We start from the raw sequence: 23027 nt of genomic DNA, 5'->3' as shown, positions 1-23027 counted from the left end.
GATATAACGATATCTTAAAAATGACCTATCGTCAGCTTTGGATATCGTACACGGTTTTTTATCGTCATATCGCCCAGCCCTAAGATGAACCAACCATCAAACTGGAGGTTGTTCTGACCATCAAAGGCTCAATAGTTACTCCAGTAATCTGTGTCTAAGTACAGCCTCACAAATGTTGAGTTCTACTTTATTACTTTTTTTAACAGTATGGTGGCCCTGAAGTGCAAATCACATCAGCAAAAACATTTTTGACAACTAGAAAAAGCGAAACAATTATTTTAAAAAATTGCATTACATTTTAGAAAACAAAACAAAAACCAAAATGTAAAAAAAGAAACATTTTGGAAAAGAAAAGTCATTTTCAGTAAACAACATAAAATGTTAGAAATTGAAACAAAATTAGAAAAAGATGACTGATTGGATGGTGATATCCAGTATTGCTTCAAGCCTTTTCCCGTTTTTTTTTTTTTCTTTATTGTGTTTCTTCTCTGAACATTTTATTTTGATTTCTGTAAATAAATGTGGCTCTCTGAAATGTCATTATCTTTTTTACAGAAACTGGAAAAGGTAGGTACTATGGGACATCGCTGTTTGGATGATGCTGTTTTTTCATAATTTCAACTGAAAGTTATTTGACTTGAAGTAAGACTAGATATCATCATCCAATAACTGTCTTTTACCATTTGTCATTGTGTTTCGTTTTTCTAACACTCAGTTTTGTTTTTTGGAAATAACGTTAAATTTACAAAATGTTTATTTTGTTTTTGGTTTTTACATTTTGGTTTGTTTTCTAAAATGTAATGCTGTTTGTATTACTTTTTTAAATGTCGTGATCTTTAAACTGCAACAGTGTGAATATATCAAATAAACCATTTTAACAGAAGAATGGGCAGCTCTACTTTTTATTTGCAGCATCAGCTGATTGCCAGGAAGACTAAAACAAGATGTGCTTCCTCAGCCAGAATCCTCCAGTAACAGTATTCCAAGTTTTGAAATGTATCTCTAGCCACCTCTTTGGTTAAATTACTAAATTGGTCAGAAACCTTTAAAAAAAATCAAGCAAAAAGTTGGATTTTTTCCTGACCTGCAGATCAGAAGACAGAGAAATAGTGACTACAATGAATTAAGCAAAAACGCCTAATGCTACGAAATACAACTGCCACCCCGTGATGGGGAGGCATAGGCAGAAGCTTCAAGATTTCACTCTGCTGCATGATTTTTTTATTTTTTTTTTAATTGTTGGTGTGGTCATGAATGTAGACGTCGCCCCTCAGGCGTGCAGAATGGCCCACTTTTTATACCCCTGAGCAACCAGGCAGTCAGGACTTGATATGGACAGCCACCGTCTAGAGACATTTATCGTATAAGTTGCACAGGAGTCTAAGTTGCAAGAGCAAAAAAGATCTAATCAAGAAGAAGAAAACCATATATAAGTTGCTCTGCCAAGCGTAGCTAAAAAAAATGAATAAAGAAAGAAAGAAAAGAATACTAATCTATTAATCTGTATAAGAAAAATTTAAAAGTTTAAGACGAAAAAAACCTGATTCCCCCGGCTGTTTGAGGAAACAACCGCTAAAAGAAAACCGGTGTTTATAACAAATGTATAACCCTTTTGATGTCTTAAAAACAAAAAACAAACAAAAAAACACACACACAAATAACACACACTGTCGGCCAGTGATTCTGGCTCCCACCTGTAACTGGACTGCCACCACACAACCTCCAAATGTGCCTGGGTAGCCATTGCCCGATGTCAGCTTTGGAGAAAAATCGTACCAGTTGCTGTAAATTTGAACTTTTTTCTTAAAACCTTTGACGCCACTGCACCTACACATTCTCACTCCCAAGTCGACATATTTGGACGTATGGCTCAGGCCCCCCCTGTGTAAATTTTTGATATTTCAGGTGTCCCTAACTCATCGTTTTTTGGACGTACTGGCTGTTCCTATTAAATCACAAGTCCCCAACCCTCGGGACGTCGTGCCAGATGCAGAACTTTTACTGGGTTAGGGTTAGGGAACGAGTCCCTTGATTAGCGTTTAGCATATGCATTTAGTCCCTGTCTGTGGCCCGGTACCAAGCGGTCCGCGCCCCATGGGTAAAGGACCCCTGATTTATTGGGAATAGCCAGCACGACAAAACGACAAGTTGGGGTCACCCAAAATGTCAAAAAATGACGTGGAGGGGGCCCTATACCTATGTCCATATATATTACGAATTGGAAGTGAGAATGTGTTTCCTGCGTAGCATTTAAAAATGTGACTGCCACCTCCCGATTACAAATACCGCTGCAAGGCCACTTGCCAAATTTGCTGAAAAACTTGCATTTAGGTCGTCACGCAGTACCTGCATGTTATTCCATGAATAGATACTGATGTAAATTTGACATAATCATACTTGAACATATCTTTTGTTGGTTCTTTTATTTCTCATTTTACTCCATAGTATGTGATTTTTAGACACAGAGTTCCTAAAAATTTCTTCAAGTTTAATTTAAGACTTTTTAAGAACATTTTTACACCATGCGTGCAATAAATTAAGACCAGTTTTTTCCAATTTAATTCCATATTTCCCATTTTAATCATTTATTCCCATTTTAAGATCAAAACTGTGGCTTCTAATATTGTTTTTGATCTGTGTCATGATGCTTTAGAGCTCTTCTTTTACTTATTAGGCATTACAACGAGTTTTCCCAATATTTATTCACATCATTTGATCAAAATATTTTTGGTTGGAAAATGTCATTTTTGACATGAAATGTGAAATGAAGAAGTTTCAACAGAACAATTTTTAAGGTTCAGATATCAAAATTCAAGACTTTTTAAGGTATTGTTTCCAAAATCATAAAATTAAATGCTTTTAAGACTTTTCAAGACCCCACAGGAACCCTGAAACATGTTTATTTGTATTTATTTCATTATGAAAGCTGATTTTTATTCACTAGAAGGAAAAAAGTGATAGAACAGAGCAACACTTCTGGCATCCATTAACCTTGAAAACGTTTCTGTCCGAACTGTCTTTGCATGCACATCTCTCCCTGCAAATCAGATGACAAAAGCCCGGCTTTGAAAGCAGAAGAACATGAGCTCAAAGCTCAGTGAGAGATCGAACAAAATGTGAGACACAATGAGCGTCCGGCGTCGGGTTTCTAACAGCTGTGCATTCTCCAAGGATTGGGTCTCCGTTTCTACCTTTTCAGTTTGGCTGGCTTCAGAAAAAAGTACTTCAAGCCAAAACATCAGACAGTGAATTAGGAGACAGATAAACATATACCTGGCACACAGCCACAGGGACAAAGGTAACTGTACTCCAGAGCTTTGCAAGAATACAGACCCTGCGACAGAACAGCTGGACTTTTTCACTGCTGCTATAGAATAGAGTAGAATACAATAGAATAGACAAGGAAAAGCAAACTGTCTACGACCTATACAAACCGTTCTGTATGGCTGTTATAAGAACGCATTTGTCACATTAAAATATAACACCATTTATTTAATCAGCACTTCAGCCAAAACATTCATGATTCATTACAGAGAACAATCTCAAACTAGAACTAGAACCAAAACAAAACAGCTTTTATAGCTGGAAATAGCTTTCATATGGCTGAACCATATGACGGACGATAGATGCGATGCCCCTCGCATTTTTTTTCCCTGTTTGATCTGCTGCCCTCTGGACGGCGCTTCAGATCAATAGAGGAACGCACCACCAGACTCACAAACAGCTTTTCCCCTCGCCAAAGAACAGCCAACCAACACAGATGCTCCTCTCAGACTCCGACTGCAACTCAAGACACGAATGTCTTTTCTTTGATTATTTTCTGTCTATTTTTGCTTTAGTTTTAAACCATTTTTATTAGAAATTTGACACATCTACATTATTTATTTTGATGCATAATCTAAACTGTGAGATGACAATTAGCTTTTTTCATATAGAATCAAAAAATATAGATTTACTCAATTTCTTCTCATCTCCGGGGTTTATTCAAAGAAGATATTATGTCATTTGAGACAAAACAAATGTATTGATAATAACTGAGCTAATAGGACTTTACACTTGAATCAGACAAAAATGAACATTAGCACCAATGCGGGAAGAAAAATGGTAAATACATCTACATTTTAAACAGCATCAAGGTATTGATCAGACATTTGGAATAAAAAAATCCAGAGATTATTGTAAAAAATCCTGTTGTTTCTGATTCATAAATGTTCCTAAAGAGCATAAAGAAACAGACCAAGGATTAAATTCTTTCCATATTTGCTTTGCTAAAGCAAAAGAGCAGAGTTACTGACAGCTTTTATCGTTGGTTTTGTTAGGATGATGCAAATCAGAGATCAGTATAAATTCTTTCATCACAAGTTTTCTGAAACTCAAGTAAGAAGAACTATATTTTAACCACTAAGAGCCACAATCTAAATGACTTCACCACAGCTATCTGGTGTTACTCTCATAAGTGTGTATCAGTAGGGTGGATGTGTCTCCATAATCTCTGAACTCATTAAATATAGAGAAAAACACTGAGTAACAAACAGGAAAGGCACAGATTTAGGATACTTGGCATAGATGCTCTGAAGATTCTTCTCTTGCTGTTTATTCCAGAATGCCTTAAAGTCCCACTCTGATCATCTTTTGATCTATTTTCAAAGTGTTCCCTGTGGTCTTTTAATCATGATTACGCCGTTTTTAGCCTAAGTCCAAAAACCTGTTGTTTTCTAAGACATGGTTTCTGCAGGAGTTGACTAGAAATTCCCCTCTGATTTATGGGGGGGACTATTGGTGCGGAGCAACCCCGCTCCTCTTCCCGTCACAACTAAATGAGAGCTCTCTGTTTACACTAGCAGCCTAATATCATCCGTGCAACGAAAATGGGAGCAATACTGAACCTATGCAGCTGTACAGTTTTAGGCCAGATTCCAGCTCAGACAAGGAAATCTAAGACGTACATGGATCTAGTCGTCTACAAGTGGATGCATCGGAATTTTCCCAAATATGCATTCATCTACTCCTGATTCATAGCGATTTGAATAAAGAAATACTCAGAAATAAGCTTAATTTTCTTTATATTTTTCCTCCATCATCAGAAAAATTTCACAAGAACGTGCTAAAAACATTCAAAGAAAAACATTTTAATTAGTATGAGTCTTTAAACAACAGTCGCGACCTTGTGCTGTTAGAACCGACCACATATACCATGACTGATGCTGGTAGATGGGATTCCACAGAAATCCTAATACAGGATTTATGACTCTTTCTCTCTGAGCTGTTTCCATTCCTGCTGGCTCAGGACAGTAATTTCTTTCAAATACTGTGGATATAGAAATAATTAGTCCACCCAAAAAACTCACTTCAGCTCACTTTCTGTGTCAATGTTCCTTTCTTTTCCATATTTGTGACTAAATTGCCTCATATTAAAACAGTTAATTATTAAAATGGACAGTGGTCTCACTGTACATTAATTTGATAATAAATTAGATATTTGTTGATCTAATCTTTATGGCAAATTCTAAATACAGATTTTATAACTGCATTATAATTATATATTTATATAGTTTGCCTGCAAGTTGTGAATACTTTGTGTGTTCATCATGGTAAATACAAATTTAAATCTTGAACCTGTATTTCATATGAGTGTAGGAGCACTAGCCTAAAAATCATTTAAAGGACCAATTTCATGCTATTCTTAAGCCTATCAGAGTAACATATATCCATATATGTGATAATATATTACCTTTGAAACACTAACTATTATTTAGTTGATCTTGAATCTTGAATGAAGTTGATCTTATTTATGAAATATTAGTTGTTTTTTTTTTTTAGCTAAGGCCACTCGATCTCTTAGGCTCCGCCTTTCACTCCCATTGCCGCCCATTTCATCTGTGAATATTGTGCATATAAAATGAAAGTGGTTTGCCAATTACCATTAGCTCCATGGAGAAGCTGCGTGTTTGTGTTAGCCTGGGGGCGGTGGTGGCAGCATGGCCTCTTCCTGGAAGGGGCTGTCCCCCACTTTGTGATGTCACAAAGTGAGAACCCAGTTATTTTTGTGGATTGGGAGGGGCTGGTGCACAGAGTGCAGAAGGCTCAGAGATGCATGAATAAATCAAAATATCGCTTTGGTGTTATTTGGGTAAAGAATTAAAATGTTAATACACTTAAAAGCTCAAAAAAGTTGATTATGCATTATATAAGCCCTTCAACACGTCAACCACATCGGGTTTGTTTGTGGGCTAACAGTAATAGTTGTGACTTTTCCTCCTCCAGTTATTGAAATAGTTTTTATTTACTAGTAAAGGGCATTTATGAAACTGACTATAACTAGAAACAAAGTCCTAAAACTGGCACTATTTAATTTTAAATTTTCTTTAATTCATCATACAAGCCTGCCCTTTTAATGAATAAACTTTTTGTGTAAAAGCCGAATCTATTAAAAGCAGCCAATCTCAGACCTGAGTGCTTTATGTAAAACAGGTTTTCTCTCACATGAAGGTAGTAAATGATGTGACTAAGAAGGAAAAGAAAGCTGTGAAAAAAGGCGGTAGACATTGGAACACCGGAAGGTTGGCGTAGATAAAAGTGGGTGAATCATAAGTTATTATCTTCCCTGTAGCATAATTTAAATGTAGCTCTGTAAATCCATGCAAAGTAATCCGCAATGTCAAATCTTAGATTGATAAATTCAGAACAAAAACTACAAAAACCAGAGTGCACGAAGCCGCGACTGAATTCCCCTGTACCTTAAGAAGCAGCGAGCCGCCTCCTGTTATTTTTCCATCCAGGAAGCTTCACACGGAAACCAACCAAATTTAATTTGAGAACATTAATTCTATTTATTTGAGGGAGGAAATGAGATGCTGAGACAGGGGAGGAGCAGCTGGCTTTAAGCAAAACAGAAACTTAACGCCTTTTCAATCTGTGCAGCCGCCTTGCAATCGTGAGGAGCACTTTTCTGGAAGCGCACGACGGGCTGGTTTGCCGTTCAGACTTTTACTTGTGCAGCTCAGACAGAATTCATGAGACAAAAGGGATGAGAAGGATGTTGAGGTGGGAGGATGAAATGTTGAACTCTGTGAACTACAGCTGCTTCAAATGAGGAGTCATGGGAAGACCTAAAGAAAACTGCAGGAACTTTTTCAACAAGTTAATCTCCTTTTATGGCAGTCATTCTGTGCCTTTTTATCCATACTGTCCCTTTAAGAGAAGACTTATATAAACCTATTATTAATAGATAGAAAAAAGTATTTATTAATTGGGCCAAATATGTTATATTAAAACAAAAAAAATACTTTTGGGGCTAAAAAAAAGTGCTGAATCAATTTAATTTAAATGCACAAACTCATTATTTGATAATGCTAGTGTAAATGTGGATTTATTTTTCAAATTTAAAAACAAATATTGATTCAGAAAAACAAATTTTCATATAAAAAATAGACAAAAAAGTGCAAATTTCATGAATAAAATAATTATTTATTTTATTAAAAACCAACAAAAAGCAGTAATTTTCCTAAAAAAAGGGAAATTACTTTACAGAAAAGCTGATTTGATACATTGGTATTGATTACTTAAGTAAACATTAATTCAGTGGTAATTAATGAATGTATAAGCCAAACCTTAAAAACCTTTTTAAAGTCCAATTAAACTATACAAAATGTAAGAAAATCCACTTGTGAAAAACTGCAATTATGCATAAAAACAACATAGATCATTTTATAAATGACCTTAATTCCATGAGTATTTCTGGTTAACAGTAGTGAAATCTGGTAACAATTTCCACAAATGCATAGTAACTTGATGGAGAAGTAAAGAAAACAAAGCCAAGAAAAATGCAACCTAAGTGGAAGTTGTGTGAACTTTGTGTTGAGTTGCACACCAACAGCTGCAGGAACCGTGGACTGGTACCAGCTCTTATTACAGTGTTTGCTTGTTGGACTGCATTCCAGTTGACTGGCATTCACATAAAGAAGCGCTAAGGGTTGTCATTTTGAAAATTGCATTGTTCCTTAAATGCATACATTGTATGTCTTTCTGTATAAATGCATATTTTTAAAAGCACCTCCTTAAGGAGGAATTGTTCAAATTTTGTTGCTGCAAAATAAAAACAAATCAGATTCTGAGTCTATTTCCTTAACATTTTGAAGAATAAGGATTTATGTAAATGATATATAACAAGAAGGATCTAAAAAATCAGAATCAAATGAAGTCAGTTTGTGCCTTTGTGACATTTTTTTTGGGGGGGGAATGGTTGTTTAGGATTAGTGCCGGCAGTGGCATATATGAACACCACTGGAGGTATTTAATGGCTATTCCTCAAGATTCATGAAATATCTTTAAAAATATTTGTAAAAATCTTAAGGTAAAGAGTTGAGAGTGCTAAAAAACTAATATTTTCTCCTAATGTACGATAGCATGAGGAGGTTTGTGTTCAAACATTGTAATAATCAATCTCATTATTTATTTTATTTGCAAAATATATAATAATAATTAACTAATTTTGTATGGTTTTATCTTTTTATCTAAATAGCTTAGAAATTGTTTTTGCAGTTACTATCTTTGATTTTTGTGCACATTTTTACCATATTTACTGACAAAATATTTATACGTTTATTTTATTTCTTTCATTTTTCAATTGTTTAATAGCCATCAATCATTCTTATATTTTTTTAATGCATAATCATTCCTTAAATGTGGCTCTTTTTAAAAAAATTCTACACTTGATTGTGAAGAAATTTTCATTTTCTGTGCATGAAAAATATGAAAAAATTGAGAAACAGTGATTTAGAGGTTACATCCCAGCATAGTAACAAACAAACAGCATTCACAGACTTTTAAAGGGCTGTGAATGCTGTTTTATTAGACCCTTGTGATCCAGAAATAATGTCCTTTGAGGGGTTTTAGGGTCTCCTCACAGTATCTCATCCTAAAAGCTCATGCATCAAAACGTATAAGTGAGCAAAATCTACAGAGACTTTATCAAAATGTACAGAAATGTATTTGGAGGCAAACCTTTTCCAAGGTATTTTGCTTAAACAAACATGTGAGGAAGAGACATGCTGATTCTTCACAGTTCATGCTTTTACAGTGACAGCAGACAGACACAGACGGTGGATCCACTGCATGCAAAATAACAATAAGCCATGTATAATTCAATTATGGTCCAAAGCCAGAAGACACATGATATGCATGACCAAACGGAAACACAAAACTCAAGGACAGGCTAAAAATACAGAGAATCTATATGATTAAAGTCCCATTCCAGTCATCTTTGGATCTATTTTAAAAGCGTTCTCAGTAGTCATTTAACTCTGATGTTCATTTTTAGCCAAAATCAAAAAAAATGTGTCGTTTTCTAGGACCTAGTTTCTGCAGAGCTGCACTGGAAATTCACCTCTGAGTTACAGATGAGACTGTTAAGGTGGAGTAGGCCCTACTGACATCTATTTGTTTACATACTCTCCCGCTAGCTTACAGCCCCTCACAACCCCAACATTACCGCTGCAACAAAATTGTAAGCAGTATTGGAGCCATCCAGCTGTGCAGTTGTGAGCCACATTCCAGCTCAGACGAGGAAAAACCAAGACGCACTTGGATCTAGGCGTCTTCGTGTGGATGCATCGGAATGGAGAGGAGCAGGGAGCTTGTTCCCCACGAATAACTGTGTAAGAGAACTGGACTGAATGAGTGTGACGTCAACCATAAAAATGCCTTACTTTGGGCCAAAAGCCAAATGAAGCCAATTTAGTCGCCATTTTTCCGCAATACGGATGTTGCCATGTTGGAGCCAGGTGACAGTGATTGGCCCGAGTCAGTCTGAGTCGTTTCTATGGCAACTATTGTCACCAATCAGGAGTAAATGTGTTTAAAGTCCACTGACTGGTCAGTTTATAACTTGAATAACTTGTAATAAAATAAAAAATAGCGTGAAAAAAATAGAATTAGCAAGAACATGTTAAGAAAAAGGCATCAGAGCAAGAATGGTTAGTCTGACAGATATAATGACTGAGTAGTAACGGTTTATTTCACAATAAAAGTCTTTGGGATATTGACTGTTAATGTATCGGATCGCTCATTCCAGTTCTCTTACGGCTTGTTTTCACTGAGCTGTACCGTCCGGTCTGGTTTAGAATGGTCCACGAGATTCCACCTTAAAATTTGACCATCACAGCACATACGGGATGTAGACCGACTGCATAGGTTTGCGTCATAGTAGTCTGACTACAGCAAAAGTGAAACTAACAACAACGCCAATGGATGTCATCCAGCAGTTCATTTTTTTTCCGCTTGGATGCAAAGCATTTAATGTTGTTTGAGAGAAGATTGCAGGCAGCGAAGAGAAATACAGCTACTTTCATCCACCAAACAACAGGTTTTTACAGTAGCTCCGCCCTAACCGGTCTCATTCTTTTTTTCTATGGACCTAGAACCAACAGAGGTCCAAAAATGACACAGTTAATGGGTCCACAGTCAATAGATGTGTTTCAATTGACTATGAAATGGCACAAATTGAATGTGCAATAATGAATTTGCCTAATGGAAAGACAACAATTTAAGAAACACTCAGAAAAAAAGTTGTTTTGATTGGAGGGGGTGGTTTTGAGACATAACAAAATCGACAACTTTTGTAAAACTGCAATGGAAACACCTTTTTTGAACTAAATGAGTCACATGACCAACAACCGGATTGCACAGGGGGCGCCACATAAAGTCCCTCAACATCACGACTCATCAAAAGTTGAGCGTGTGATGTGGAACTGTTGGATCCATAGCTCCTCTGCAAAATCACCAACAACGATTTCCCAAAATCAGTTCATCCGCAGGCAACTCCCACATGTAAGGAGCTTGCTCCGTGTCCTGAATAAGACGCCGACGTCTCCTTTGATGGATGAGGATTAGCGCTAGTGGTGTGGTAGAAACGTGAATGTATCAATCTGCTGTAAATCAAAGTATTGCTCGTGATTTGGAATGAGATAGTTTGTGATTATTTACATAATTATGAGTTTTTGGAAACAGTGTAATCGCAAAATTGTGTTTTGTTTCAACATAATTCTTTATTTTTCAATAAAGTTGTCATGGAAACACAGCTATCCGCCCCTGTGTTTTTTAATTAATTACTGCGTGAGTTATTTTATTTATTAGTTAATAAAAACTGAATTTCGATAAAGTTTTGTGCATATGTGTTATGGAAATGTAATTAATATGACCCACCTACACGACCTAGTGTGTATTTTCTACGTCACAAATATGATCCTTTTCAAACTGGCATTTTTTTTTTTGTCTATTCCTGAAAAATATATATATTATCATCAGGAAAAATGCCACAAGAACATGTTGAAAACAGCATTTTTCCTGAGCTTAGCTGACTAAACCCGGGTGCTGTGCAGACGAGCCGCTCTTTCGCTCTCAGGATGTATAGAAAGCGCCATGAAGGCTGTTCTGGACGCGCATTCATAATTCTGGGAAGGGAGAGAAGTCATCGTGGTCTGGTGGGATTTTTGGAGGGGTGGGGCGTGTTCCGCTTTCAGCTGGGAAACTGAATGAAGAAAAAAAACTTTGCGAAGTTACGAGTCAGATGAGAGACAATGAAGAGCAGATTTAACAGTAAATACGCGCGTGTGTGAGTCCGGCGGAGGGGGCGGAAATCATTCGGTAACATGTTCCTCCATCCTGCCTCTCCCTACCCCCACTTCCACAAACACATCCCGGCCGCTTTCCCCAACACTTCCCCAGAAAAAAAAAAGTTCTTCTCCGGCATTGACTTTTTCAAATGAGTGAGCACAGCCGCCGCGACATCCTAAATGTGGCAGCCCCCGCTTGCGCGCGCGCTCACGGCTACTTCCAAATAAAACAGCGGACGTCCGAGCGCGGCGGGGCCGGGAGGTGGAAGGTCCCCCCCTCACACACACGCACACCTTGACCCACCGGCGGGGGCCGCCGTCCACTCCGCCAAGTTTCAGCCCCAAATTCCCCCCGTTTAGCTTCTCAAGGACACTGCAGCTCCCTGTCACCGAGCGCTGCGCGGACGCGGGCGGGAGGGCTGCCCTGCGGGCGAAAGCGGCAGGAAAGCGGCGGAAACCCGCGCGAAACGCTCACCTTTTTGCTGTTTCTGCTGTTGAAGCCGTTGTAGGGGTTGACTCCTGCCCTTGGCGGTACGGAGAGCAGCATTTTCCTCGGCGCTATGTCCGGAGCAGCGAGCTCAGCCCAGGCTGCCAGCTGACGTCAGCAGCTGGGGAAGTGAGAGCCTGGAGTCCCGCTGCTTGACTGCGAGTGGTGCTGCTGCTACTGCTGCTGCTGCGGGACGGGGGCCCGGGGCTCGCGCGGGGCCCCCCTAACCTTACTACAAAGAATTTGGCAAAAAAATGTTTATTCTTCTTCTTCGTATATATTGTTTATATGGGGCGCCATGTGAAAATCTGCAGAGTAAAAATTTGACATCAATGTTTTTTGGATATTTAGCATGTTTTAGGGGGAAAAAATACAGTTCATTTTTTTTTTCAAATGCATATTTTCACCCTTTTACTAATGTATTTATAAACGTTAAATTTACTAACTAAATATTTAGTTAGCAAGCTAAATATTTCATTTTAAGCTAAATATTAATTTTATGAAATTATATATTTAACTTACAAACGAAATATTTAATTTTCTGAAATTACATATTTAGCTTGCACATTAAATATTCATATATAATCTAAATATTTATTTTCCAAACTAAATATTTAAGTTTTGTAACAAAATGTTTAGTTTGGAACTAAATATTTAGTTAAAGATTAAATATTTAGTTTGCACATTTAGCATATTTAGTAAAAAAAAAATGAGAATGTATCTACATATATAGTTAAAAACTAAACATTTTAGTAAGAAAAACAAACAAAAAACCAAACATATAATTAAAAGCTAAATATTTAGCTTAAAACAAAATATTTAGTTTTTAACTAAATATTTAGCTCCAAACTAAATATTTAGATCGAAGATAAATATTTTATTTTCAACTAGATATTTTTTGACTAAATATTTTTGATTTAAAGTAAACATTTAGATCCAAGGTAGATATTTAGTTTTTAGCAATGTTTAAAAAAATAGTCTGACAAATATTTAGTTTAGTACATAGTACAAACATAGTATGGTAAATATTTAGTTTTTAGCTAAATATATAGAAAAATAACTAAATATTTAGCTCCAAACTAAATATTTAATTACAAAACTTAAATATTTAGTTTGGAAAATAAATATTTAGATTAGATGTAAATATCTAAAATCACGTTTTGTCTAGGGCGCCATGCAACCCATTGCCAGGGCTGAGACCATTAGTCTACAACCTGCACATTTAGATTATTAGTTTACTTATCACTTATTAATTAAAAAAAAAACAGGCAACTTTTTGTTAGTTTTAAAGAAAAAAAGGAGTAAAGTGTGGGGTAAAATACAGTAATGTTCTATGGTCACAAATTCAATGTCGCATCAACAGAATCTTCAAGATTTCTTACCGCCGCCTGATTTTTTAAACAATTGTTAGCATTATCATGAATGTAGACGGAGGCATTCAGCCATAAAAAGTGACCCACTTCTATTTACTATACTTCCATTTCTATTTACACTGGCTGCCAGCCGATGGCATATGGATGGTTGCCATCCTAAGACATTAACACTAGGGCTGGGTATCGATAATAATTCCAGAAACGATTCAGTGCAATTCACAATTGCCTGAATCGATTCGATTCAGATTTTTTCCTTTTGTTTGATTCAATTCAATTTTGAGTTTACACATTTGTTTAGAAATTAATTAATAGTCTATATATTTTGAATATATTTATCTGATACAGTTCATATACTGTACAATTTATTCGTGAAATAATGAGATTGTTAACAACATACAGTGTTACATGGTTTCTCTAAAGGAGAAGTTCTAACAAAAATGTTTAGATCATAACTACTGTAAACATTATTCTGCTTCTCCTGAAGGGGGTTTCAGTTTGGCCACTAGGTGGCGATCGCGCTATAGTAGAATACTTTTTCAATGCAAAGCAAAGAATGAGCAAAAAAATGTGTTTTAGACCACAAATGGTTACTTTAACAATATTTCCTTAAAAGAGTTTGGAAAGTTCATGCCTGTGAGTTTATAGAGATGTTCATTTAGTCAGCACCGAGCATTAGCACTAGCAGTCCTATTGATAATTCTATTAAATGTTAGCATCAAGCTAGCGGACTTCAGCTTTTATATCTATATGAACTGATTATTGATCTGTGAAGTTTGAATCAATTCAAAGTGATTAATCAATTAACGAGCTCTAATTTACACATCGTCCTGTCAGAGCTGATGCAGGCTGGCAATCCGGCTGCCACCGCCCTGCGGCCGCCCACTTTTACAGTGGCGTGCATCATCCCCGCCTGTCATTTGACTACCACCATGCAACCTCGAAATGTGCTCAGGCTGCCACTGACAAATGTCAGCTTTTAGAGAAAAATCGTCCATAAAATAAAAAAATTTCTTAAAACCTCTATGGCCACCACGCAGCAAGTAAAATGTGTCGACTACAAAAAAAAAACTTGCTTTTACAGTAGGTTGCTGAGCATTGACATTTTGGGATAACCTATGTGGCTTATATTCAAACTTTATTCACAAACAGTCGAAGGATCATTCCGTCAGCTTCCTGACTTGCTTTCATTCTAAAACATCAATTATGATACATTGGGTGATTTGGTAAATTTTGGCTCACAACAATGTTTGTCTGAGATTCAAAAATGAAAAGGCACCTTATTTACCCACTGTCTCAAACTATACTCATTTTAACATGGTGTAACTGTACTATAAAGAATTGTTTATAAGAATGTTCTTCCGTTTTTGACCCATTTGAAAAAAACAAAGTTTGGAAAATTAGCTAAACTTTCCCGCCAAAAGTGTTTTTGAGATTTCATGGAAGCAACCATTTTGAAGTGACCAGCAGAAGCCCTTCTACTGCCTCTAGTGGAATAATGATGAACTACAGTGCAGAAAACATGGACCAGATTATATACAATGAGTTTTTTAGGAAAGTTTGGATTCGTGTATCAAATATGACGTGAATGATTATATAAGGTTAAATAGCTCTGATTTAATTTTAGATCTTTAGTTTAATGCCTTTCAGGCTGAGATGAACCACAAATGTTAAAATTCATTCATTCATTCATTCATCTTCTTGGCCGCTTCTTCCCTTTCGGGGTCGCGGGGTGCCGGAGCCTATCCCAGAGACTTCTATAAAACGAAGCACAGCATAAAATGCAACATTTAAAAGTACAGCATCACTGTTCCTAAAAAAACATATAAAAGATTTATTTAAATAGCTTCTTAGAGTTTTTCAAACCTAAAAGGAGAAAACATGCAAAAACTACAGCCAAACTCGCACTTTTCAAAATAAAATTGCTAAAACCAGTTTTTGAAAATTCAACGATTAGTGAACTCATGTGGTTTGAAAAAACTTGGGTTTGTAACACATCTACCGCCATGGCCAAAGTCTCTGCTACAATTCTGAAGCATCCACGTGCAGACAAATAGATCCGTTAACGTCTTTGTTTTCCTCATCTGAGCTGCGATCTGACTCTAAATTTTATGGCTGGATAGCTCCGATATTACTTGCCACATTATTTTTGCAACACTAATGTTAGCTTGGGCTTGTGAGGTGCTATAAACTAGTGAAAGAGAGTGTAAACAACGGGCTGATGGCGCCAGCAGTCCTGCCCACAACTGAGAGGCAACTTTCTAATAAACTCCTGCTGTTCTGCAGAAAATATGTCTTTAGATTTTCAATTTTGGCTAAAAACTGCATAGTCGTAATTAAAAAAGACATCGGAAATTATTCTAAAATAGCAAAAGATGTAGTTGGAGTGGGACTTTAAAGCTTTATTATTCTCAGTGTCCCAAAACTAACAATTTATCAGTAAAAAAGGCAATACACAAAGATCAGAAACACTGAAATTTATTGAAAAATAAAAAATGTATTTAAAAAATCAAACGTTTGTTGAAATAAAATCCATTAGCTGATTCATAAAATGTGGGATAGATGAAAATATGAATGAAATTACATTACAAAAAATTTTCTGAACAGATTTTTTGAGCTTTGACTTTTCACTAAAAGTTAGTAAAAACTAGGACTGAAATGTTTCACTTGTGTATTTTTGGACTGATGTGGTTAGGACCTGTTTGTTCAGCGTTTCTGGTGCTTTTCAGTAACACTGAAGCAGCTGCAGACGTTCCTCGCATCCCTTCCTGTTCCAGTCAGCAGAAGTCACTCCTTTTTCTGATTCTGCTGGATTAGCCGGCGCTGCGGGCTGCGTGCACGCCGTCACTGTGGAGGGTAAAACAGCAAACATGGCCGTGCAGATAGCATTTAAATGAGTACTTTGAGTTTGTTCTGGCGTCCTGCAGTGCAGTGACGGGTTCATTTATTGTCATAAACACACCGGTGTCATTGTTGCACTCAGAACAACCTGAATCTGGCTCAACCAGCTACTTTGACGACTTGTACATTGTTTGGATATCAACAAGCTGGTTGCCAGGCAACTCCCCTACCCCCTCCACCCAAGTGCTGTAGTGTGTGAATCCATAGTTTTTACCTCCAGGGTATTGTGTGCTACTTTACATGCTTTTGTGCTCGTGTTTCCTGTGAGGGATGTCACAGCAATTGGCTCATACTGCGTTTTAGGGAAACAGGAAGAGATTGTGATTGTTTTTTGATTTGAAAGTAAGTCAGCTGAAAGAAGCAGGTCAAAGGTCTGTGAGTGAAGCAGAAATGTCTTTTGTTTTGGGACGTTTTCCTTAAGCTGATGTATGAATCTGAGCTGGCTCAAGTTGCATATTGACAACGCTAAATGCCACACACAGAGCCGCATCCGCAACGGCGGGAACAGCTTCCCCTGACAAAGATGGACTGTTGTTTGGGGAGGAAGAGGAGCTTGAGTGAAAGAGAGTGAACATGAATGGCGTGAAAGAGTTCAGGGGGTTCGAGCGTTATAGTGAGGGTCTCAGTCATTGTCACGGTCGCTGTGGGGCTCAAGGTCAATATGGCTCAATGAGGAAGAACAAGAGCAAGAAAAAAATGGCATTAAAGCAAAAGCACACATTCACTTTATGTGAAAGTGAAAAAGTCAAACTTTTTTTCACTTTTATTATTCTTACTCCTGGCAGAAGCCTGTTGGGGGAAGAAACCGTCCATTATACTTACTTTTAAATCCCCATTTTCGCACAAATCGACAATGTAGGCTAACATGTTTCTGCTTGAGTTTTAACAACACTCATTATTTAAAAAATTATAAATTCAAGGAATGTAGCCAAACATTTTCTGCCATTTTAACAAGATCCTGAAATGTAATAAATGACATGTGTGCATTTTGTAGTCCCGGCTTCTCTCAACAGCAAAGGGGGGAATATTGGCACTGCTCACATCCTTGTTGTACAAGATAACAGGCAGTAAAACGTGCTCTGAAGTGCAGACAAACAAATGGATGAACATGTTTGCCTCACGTGAGAAGGGTTACTTAACAAGTCTGAGGAACAGACCACACACATGCCAACAAGCACACACGCCCTCACAGACCATCCGTCAGCCATTCCCAGCGGCTGGAATGTGTTTTCACCGAGAGAGGGAAAACGTTTGGGCTAAAGAAGATCAACAAGAATGAGTGGAAAAGAAAAAGATTTTCTATTATCTTTACATTAAGATCAAGTCTTTTCTACCTCCATGGGAGAATATAATCATCTTTTTGTTGTTGTTTTTATCATGTTCTTGCTTTTTTCTCCTAATAGAGGACTTACATAAAATAATTTACTTTTTTAAGAGTTTCTGAGTATTTCTTAATTCAAATAAGAAAACCAGATGCTAGAAAAGTCAGGGGCTAATGACGCCACAACTGACTGGGCGTGTCAAACTCTCTCTTACCACGCCGCTCCTCTGCCTCCTTGGGCACATTCATTGATCCTTGATGGATCCAATATCGCTCGCCATTTAATTTGTGCCGCTAATGCTATCTTGGGACTATAAGCTTGAGCCCAAACAGAAATACCAGCGACGGGTTGATTCAAGCCAATAGTCCCGCCCACAAGCCAGAATTGCATATCTAATGAGCCACAGCCGCTGAGCAAAAAGTATGTCTTAAAAAGTAAAAAGGTCTTTTTGATTTTGAAAAAAAAAAAAAACTGCACAGTCATTATTAAAAGACTACTGAGAACAATTTTAGAAAATGAAATCAATATAGTTGTAGTAGGAATTTAAGGTATAAACTGACCAATCAGATGCCTCGATAAAAATAGGGGGGGTCAAAACATTTGATTGACAGATTCTCCAGAGCTGGCTTTCAAGTGTTAGAGGTGTGGCCTTCCAACAAGCTCACTCCTGATTGGTGAATGGATCAATAGCTTCTCATTGACGTCGTCTGGCTCCAACATGGCACCTTCTGAAAAAATAGCAACTGAGTTGGAGCCAGAAGGAAGTTATTTTCTACGGATGACGTCACTCTCACTCGCTCCAGTTCTCATATACAGCCAATGGGTTCCATGTTGTGGATTGAAAATAATATTTTGCAGCAATAAAAGTTTTTATTTAAAACACACAATGACATAAGAACATTTAAAGTGAGATCAGGTTCTGTTTTTGTTAACTGGACACCCCATCCTGGGAACTTCATGTAATTAAACTTTATACCGGTTATCAAGCTGCTGTTCAAAAGCAGATCAGTAAAGAACACCTAAAATCTTTCCATCACAGATGATGATTATCACGCTGTTACTCATTTTTGCAGCCAAATAAAGAGAATTCAGCCTGAACTGTACAAAATGTCCAACCAGAACAAATTCTCTGACTGCTCCTTTATTTCCTGCTCTTTTTTTCTTCGCCTGTTATCTTCCTGGACGCTCCGTTCACATTGGGGCCCCACTGGAAGCAATTTGAACCGGTTTGAATGTGGACGAGGACGGCGGAGAGGCTGGTGATGGAGTGGGGAGGAAAAAAGAGAAGGGGGCGAGGGCAGGGGGAAGGGGCGAGGAGCCGAGCGGATGGGGGAAGGGTTGTTTTTGCATGCCTCAAATTCTTTAGGTGTTATCACCATTGCCCGCTCCATAATTGTTCCTTTTGAGGAAGGAGGAAAAAATACACACTCCAGCACTGTAACACTTTCTGTTTTCAGTCAAACCAGGCCTTCAGGTACGACTTTTGGCGACTGCTTGACTATAATTACAGTTCTGGAGACACAATCTTCAGAAAATGACACTTTAATCACAACTAAGGTAAAATATAAAACGAAAGCACAAAAAAAATTCAAAACGTTTAAATTTTTCCGAGTGATAATTACTTGAAATGTATTTTTTTCCATTTAATTATGATTGCACTTCATGCTGCTTTCCATCTGAAGGGAGACACTGCAGTGGTGGGACGCACAAACACACACACCCCCACACACACACAGGATGTGATTCTGGGAACTTTGATTGATGAGGTAATCCATCTGGGTATGAAGCAATGGAGAGGAGGCAGACAGCGCCAGAGATTGGCCGAACCGAAGATGAGAAATGATGCAGCTCCGAACGCTGATGCAGATCCAGGATTGATGCCGGTTAGAAGCAGATTTCATTCTGTTGGAGGCTACAAACTCACACTTACAAACTTTAATGAGTTTTTCTTTTATCCGCCACAGTGAAAAGTAAAGAAGTATGTCCTAATTCAGTGTGAGAACCAGACCTGACCTGTTTCTCCAGTCTAGATTTGAACCTGGCTTCCATTACAGCTGCAGTAAACTGGGCGGAGGTGCATCTCAATCCTCCGCCTGCGGATGAAAGAATGACGTCTGAACTAATTGCTGTAGTTATGACACAGACCAGACGAGAGGGTTTTCACTTTCTCCTGCAATAAAACTGCACTGGAAAGTGCAGAGAGGATGGAATAAAAAAAACAAACTACAGATATTTTCCATTTAATTACATAAAAATCCCTTTTAGGAATCAACAAGTATTGCAAGACAAAAAAATAGTTTATTTTTCTGAAGTTTTTCAGTAATTTTGTCATTTTTTGAACTCAAAAAGTCAAAATATTCACTTTTCACACATGTTGCATTAAATCATTCCCTTTTTACCTGCCAAGGTGAATCATCCACCTTCATCTAACTCCATCTTCTGCATCCTCCTCACTCACTCCAACCATGCTCGTGTCCTCCCTCAACACTGACCCTCATCAGCAGAGTAACCCATTAAAGCCCCCGTAATATTCTCTCAGCTGTAATTTTAAATATGGACTGTAATAAGATACTTGAGCAACATGTTGTTTTGTAAGACATTAATGTTTTCAATCTTAGCCTTCTGTCTCCCCACAAACTGTACAACATGTTCGAAAATATTTCCACATGAAAGCCTGGCTTTGTTCTGTTTTTCTTTTTTTTTAATAACTGTGTTTTATAGTAAAATGAAATGTTCATGATAATCCTGGAAGCTCTAAGTGCAGTGCCTCCACCTGCTGGAAAACTATGGCAAACACAACCAAACTCCAACTAACATGATAGAAACAGGAGCAAAGAAACTCCACTTTAAGTTAAAGAATAAAGCTCAAATTGAAATTGTTCAGAGTTTTTTGATTAAAATATTTCCAGATTGGCAAAGTCCATCGCCATACAATAAAGTGAAGTTCCACACAGTCTCCATATCTTTCACTAATATTTACAGTTGTAGTCATTGTACATCAGTAACATAAATGCGTACACACACCATTCGTTTTGTTTATTTTACACAGCAAGATTTTTCATGTGGCGGACACAGTTTTGTTAATTTCTTTTTTCCCTTTCTTTGAGTTACCTTTAAGGTGGCCTGCTGTGTTTCTTTTTTCTTTTTAAATGTCTTTGTTGATTTTTTTTAAGAAGAATTCAATTACAAACAAGCCCAAAAAAAAACAACAAACGCACAAGAGATGCAGGAAGAAAAGGAAAGGAAAAGGAACAAAAAACAAAATAAAGAAAAAGATTATAAAAAAGCAAATAATGACAAATAGAAGCAAGAGATTTTTATTATGTCCAATACTTTTAGATTCATTATAAGGATTCACAACAAATTTGAGATTTTTACGGAACCCCTAAAAGGACATTGAATAAAATATATATATATATATATATATATATATATATATATATATATATATATATATATTCTGGCTTCTGTCTGGTGAGCACCAAATAGTAACCAGAAATAAAAATGTTTTGGGAAAAACAAAAAAAATTTCCGGTCACTGTCTAGTTCCCCTCAGATAGTATACAGTTGGGATCTCGTGAGCACCAGTAACTTTCTGGTGCTCACGAGATAGTTACTGGTGCGCACAAGATGGTAATTTGTTTATTTATTTTTTTACTTTAATTTTTGTTTTCCGATCTCCCTTTGGGCTCTGTACTATCTGGAGCACACCAGATAAGAAATATATTATATATATATTTTTTTAACTTCAATTTTTTTACTTCGATGTCCTTTAAGGGGCGCCATAATTTTTACTTAACACATGACGAAAAAAAGTTCTATGAAAGACACAAAATTTTGGTGTGCATTTTTTTAAAAATCTGCTTTTATGTATAAAAAAAATGACCAATTATTTTTGTTGTTAATTATTATACTGTGCAATTTATTTTTAATAACCAAGCCATTTATTTCTTAAGTTCAGGGGTTTATAGAAAATTAGTGAACCAATGAAACAAATCCTCTCAAAATGTTAAATATACAGACAATAAATAAACGTTCTGTTGTTTCAAGGTGTATGTTACAGCAATCAAATCCAAAAGCCTTTTAAAGAATTTTAAAAATGAATCTCTTTGTTTCACTGTGACCTCCTGCTGTCTTACCTGGGGAGCTCTTCCTGGTCCAAACACGTGTCTGAGGGTGGAGGTGATTGGGAGGACCCCCCACCGGGACAGAGGAACTGGGATTATTATTTAAGGTTTTTGTTCATTTACTAAACTTCAAGGACTTATTTGTTAAATTTAGTTTAAGTAATCTTAAATTTTGTTAAACAGATTTAAATTTATGATTAAATGAGACATTGATGTATTGTATAGTCTGNNNGTTTGAGTCAATGGTCTGATCACTATATAATCCCCACATGTGTCAGTTTGAGTTCTGTTTAGCCTGATGTAGTATTTAGCCTGAAGTATTTGTACTTGAGTTATGTTTAGTCAACCTCTTTTTTGGGCCCAACTTTTTAATTTAGTAAATTTAGCTAGTTTGGGGTGAATAAACCATCCTTTTCCCCATACATTTTCAACCTGTTTTAATTTTAAACAACAATGCTAGTTTTAATCCACTAGGTGTCAGTACTACACAAATTACAGGACTTATTCTTTCACAGATACTTGAACATTGTTGATGCACGTTTCCTGGAATAGACACAAAATTTAAAAGTCAATGGTTTTGACATATCCTAAAGCCGAAAAATATAATATTTTCTCAAATTTTACTGACTTGTGTTAAAGGTTTCTCCAGGATTTTGGGGATAGAATTCTGCTGTTGCAAATGCTCCTATAAGCAACATTTTTTTAGGGTTCAATGGGAATTTATTTGCCCTTAATACAAAAAAAAAAAAAAAAATAGTATATTTTACACACTACTGGACAGGGTTGGAACATAAACAAAGAAAACATCCTTACTTTCTTAAAAAATAATGAAATCTATGTGCTGTAAAGTTATTTTCTATTAGGTAAAAAAGAGTCTCAAGCTAAGTGGAGAAGTTGTGTAATTAGATTACATAATTCCAAAAGCAATGATATCTTCTTTTACAAAAAGTCTAAAGAAACGTGACAAAGAAATCTATTTAAAAGGCAAATGCAGTTGTTGAATGTATGTAATATTCTTTATTGCCACATGAAGATGATGTTCTTGTATCAAATATAGCAGCTATAACAGCAGAACATTGTGAATCAAAATAACTTTTTAGATTTTTTAGGCCTAATGGTTAGTCCTGCAAAAATGTTTTACTCACAAGGAATGTCTCACTGCTCGACACGACGAAGGAATTTTATCTTAAGATGCATTGAAACCCTTC

General features: G+C 36.8%; 1 protein-coding gene across 2 annotated transcripts in view; it reads right to left on the bottom strand.

Annotated features, from left to right (window-relative positions):
• Positions 1–12353, bottom strand: part of LOC112144981 (RNA-binding motif, single-stranded-interacting protein 2) — a gene marked incomplete at its 3' end in the record, with an annotated part of 44010 nt that extends 31657 nt beyond the window's left edge. The window contains 1 exon segment of one of the 2 annotated variants that reach the window (XM_024269923.2): positions 12088–12353. In XM_024269923.2, the coding sequence (XP_024125691.1) occupies positions 12088–12159 (72 nt within the window). In that variant the 5' untranslated portion in view covers positions 12160–12353. 2 annotated transcript variants of the gene reach the window in all.
• Positions 12354–23027: the final 10674 nt, after the last annotated feature.

The sequence above is a fragment of the Oryzias melastigma genome, linkage group LG5 (genome assembly GCF_002922805.2).
Source record: "Oryzias melastigma strain HK-1 linkage group LG5, ASM292280v2, whole genome shotgun sequence".
Taxonomy (NCBI): domain Eukaryota; kingdom Metazoa; phylum Chordata; class Actinopteri; order Beloniformes; family Adrianichthyidae; genus Oryzias; species Oryzias melastigma.
Note: the sequence above shows the minus strand (reverse complement) of the source record. Positions and strands in the feature narration are given on the sequence as shown.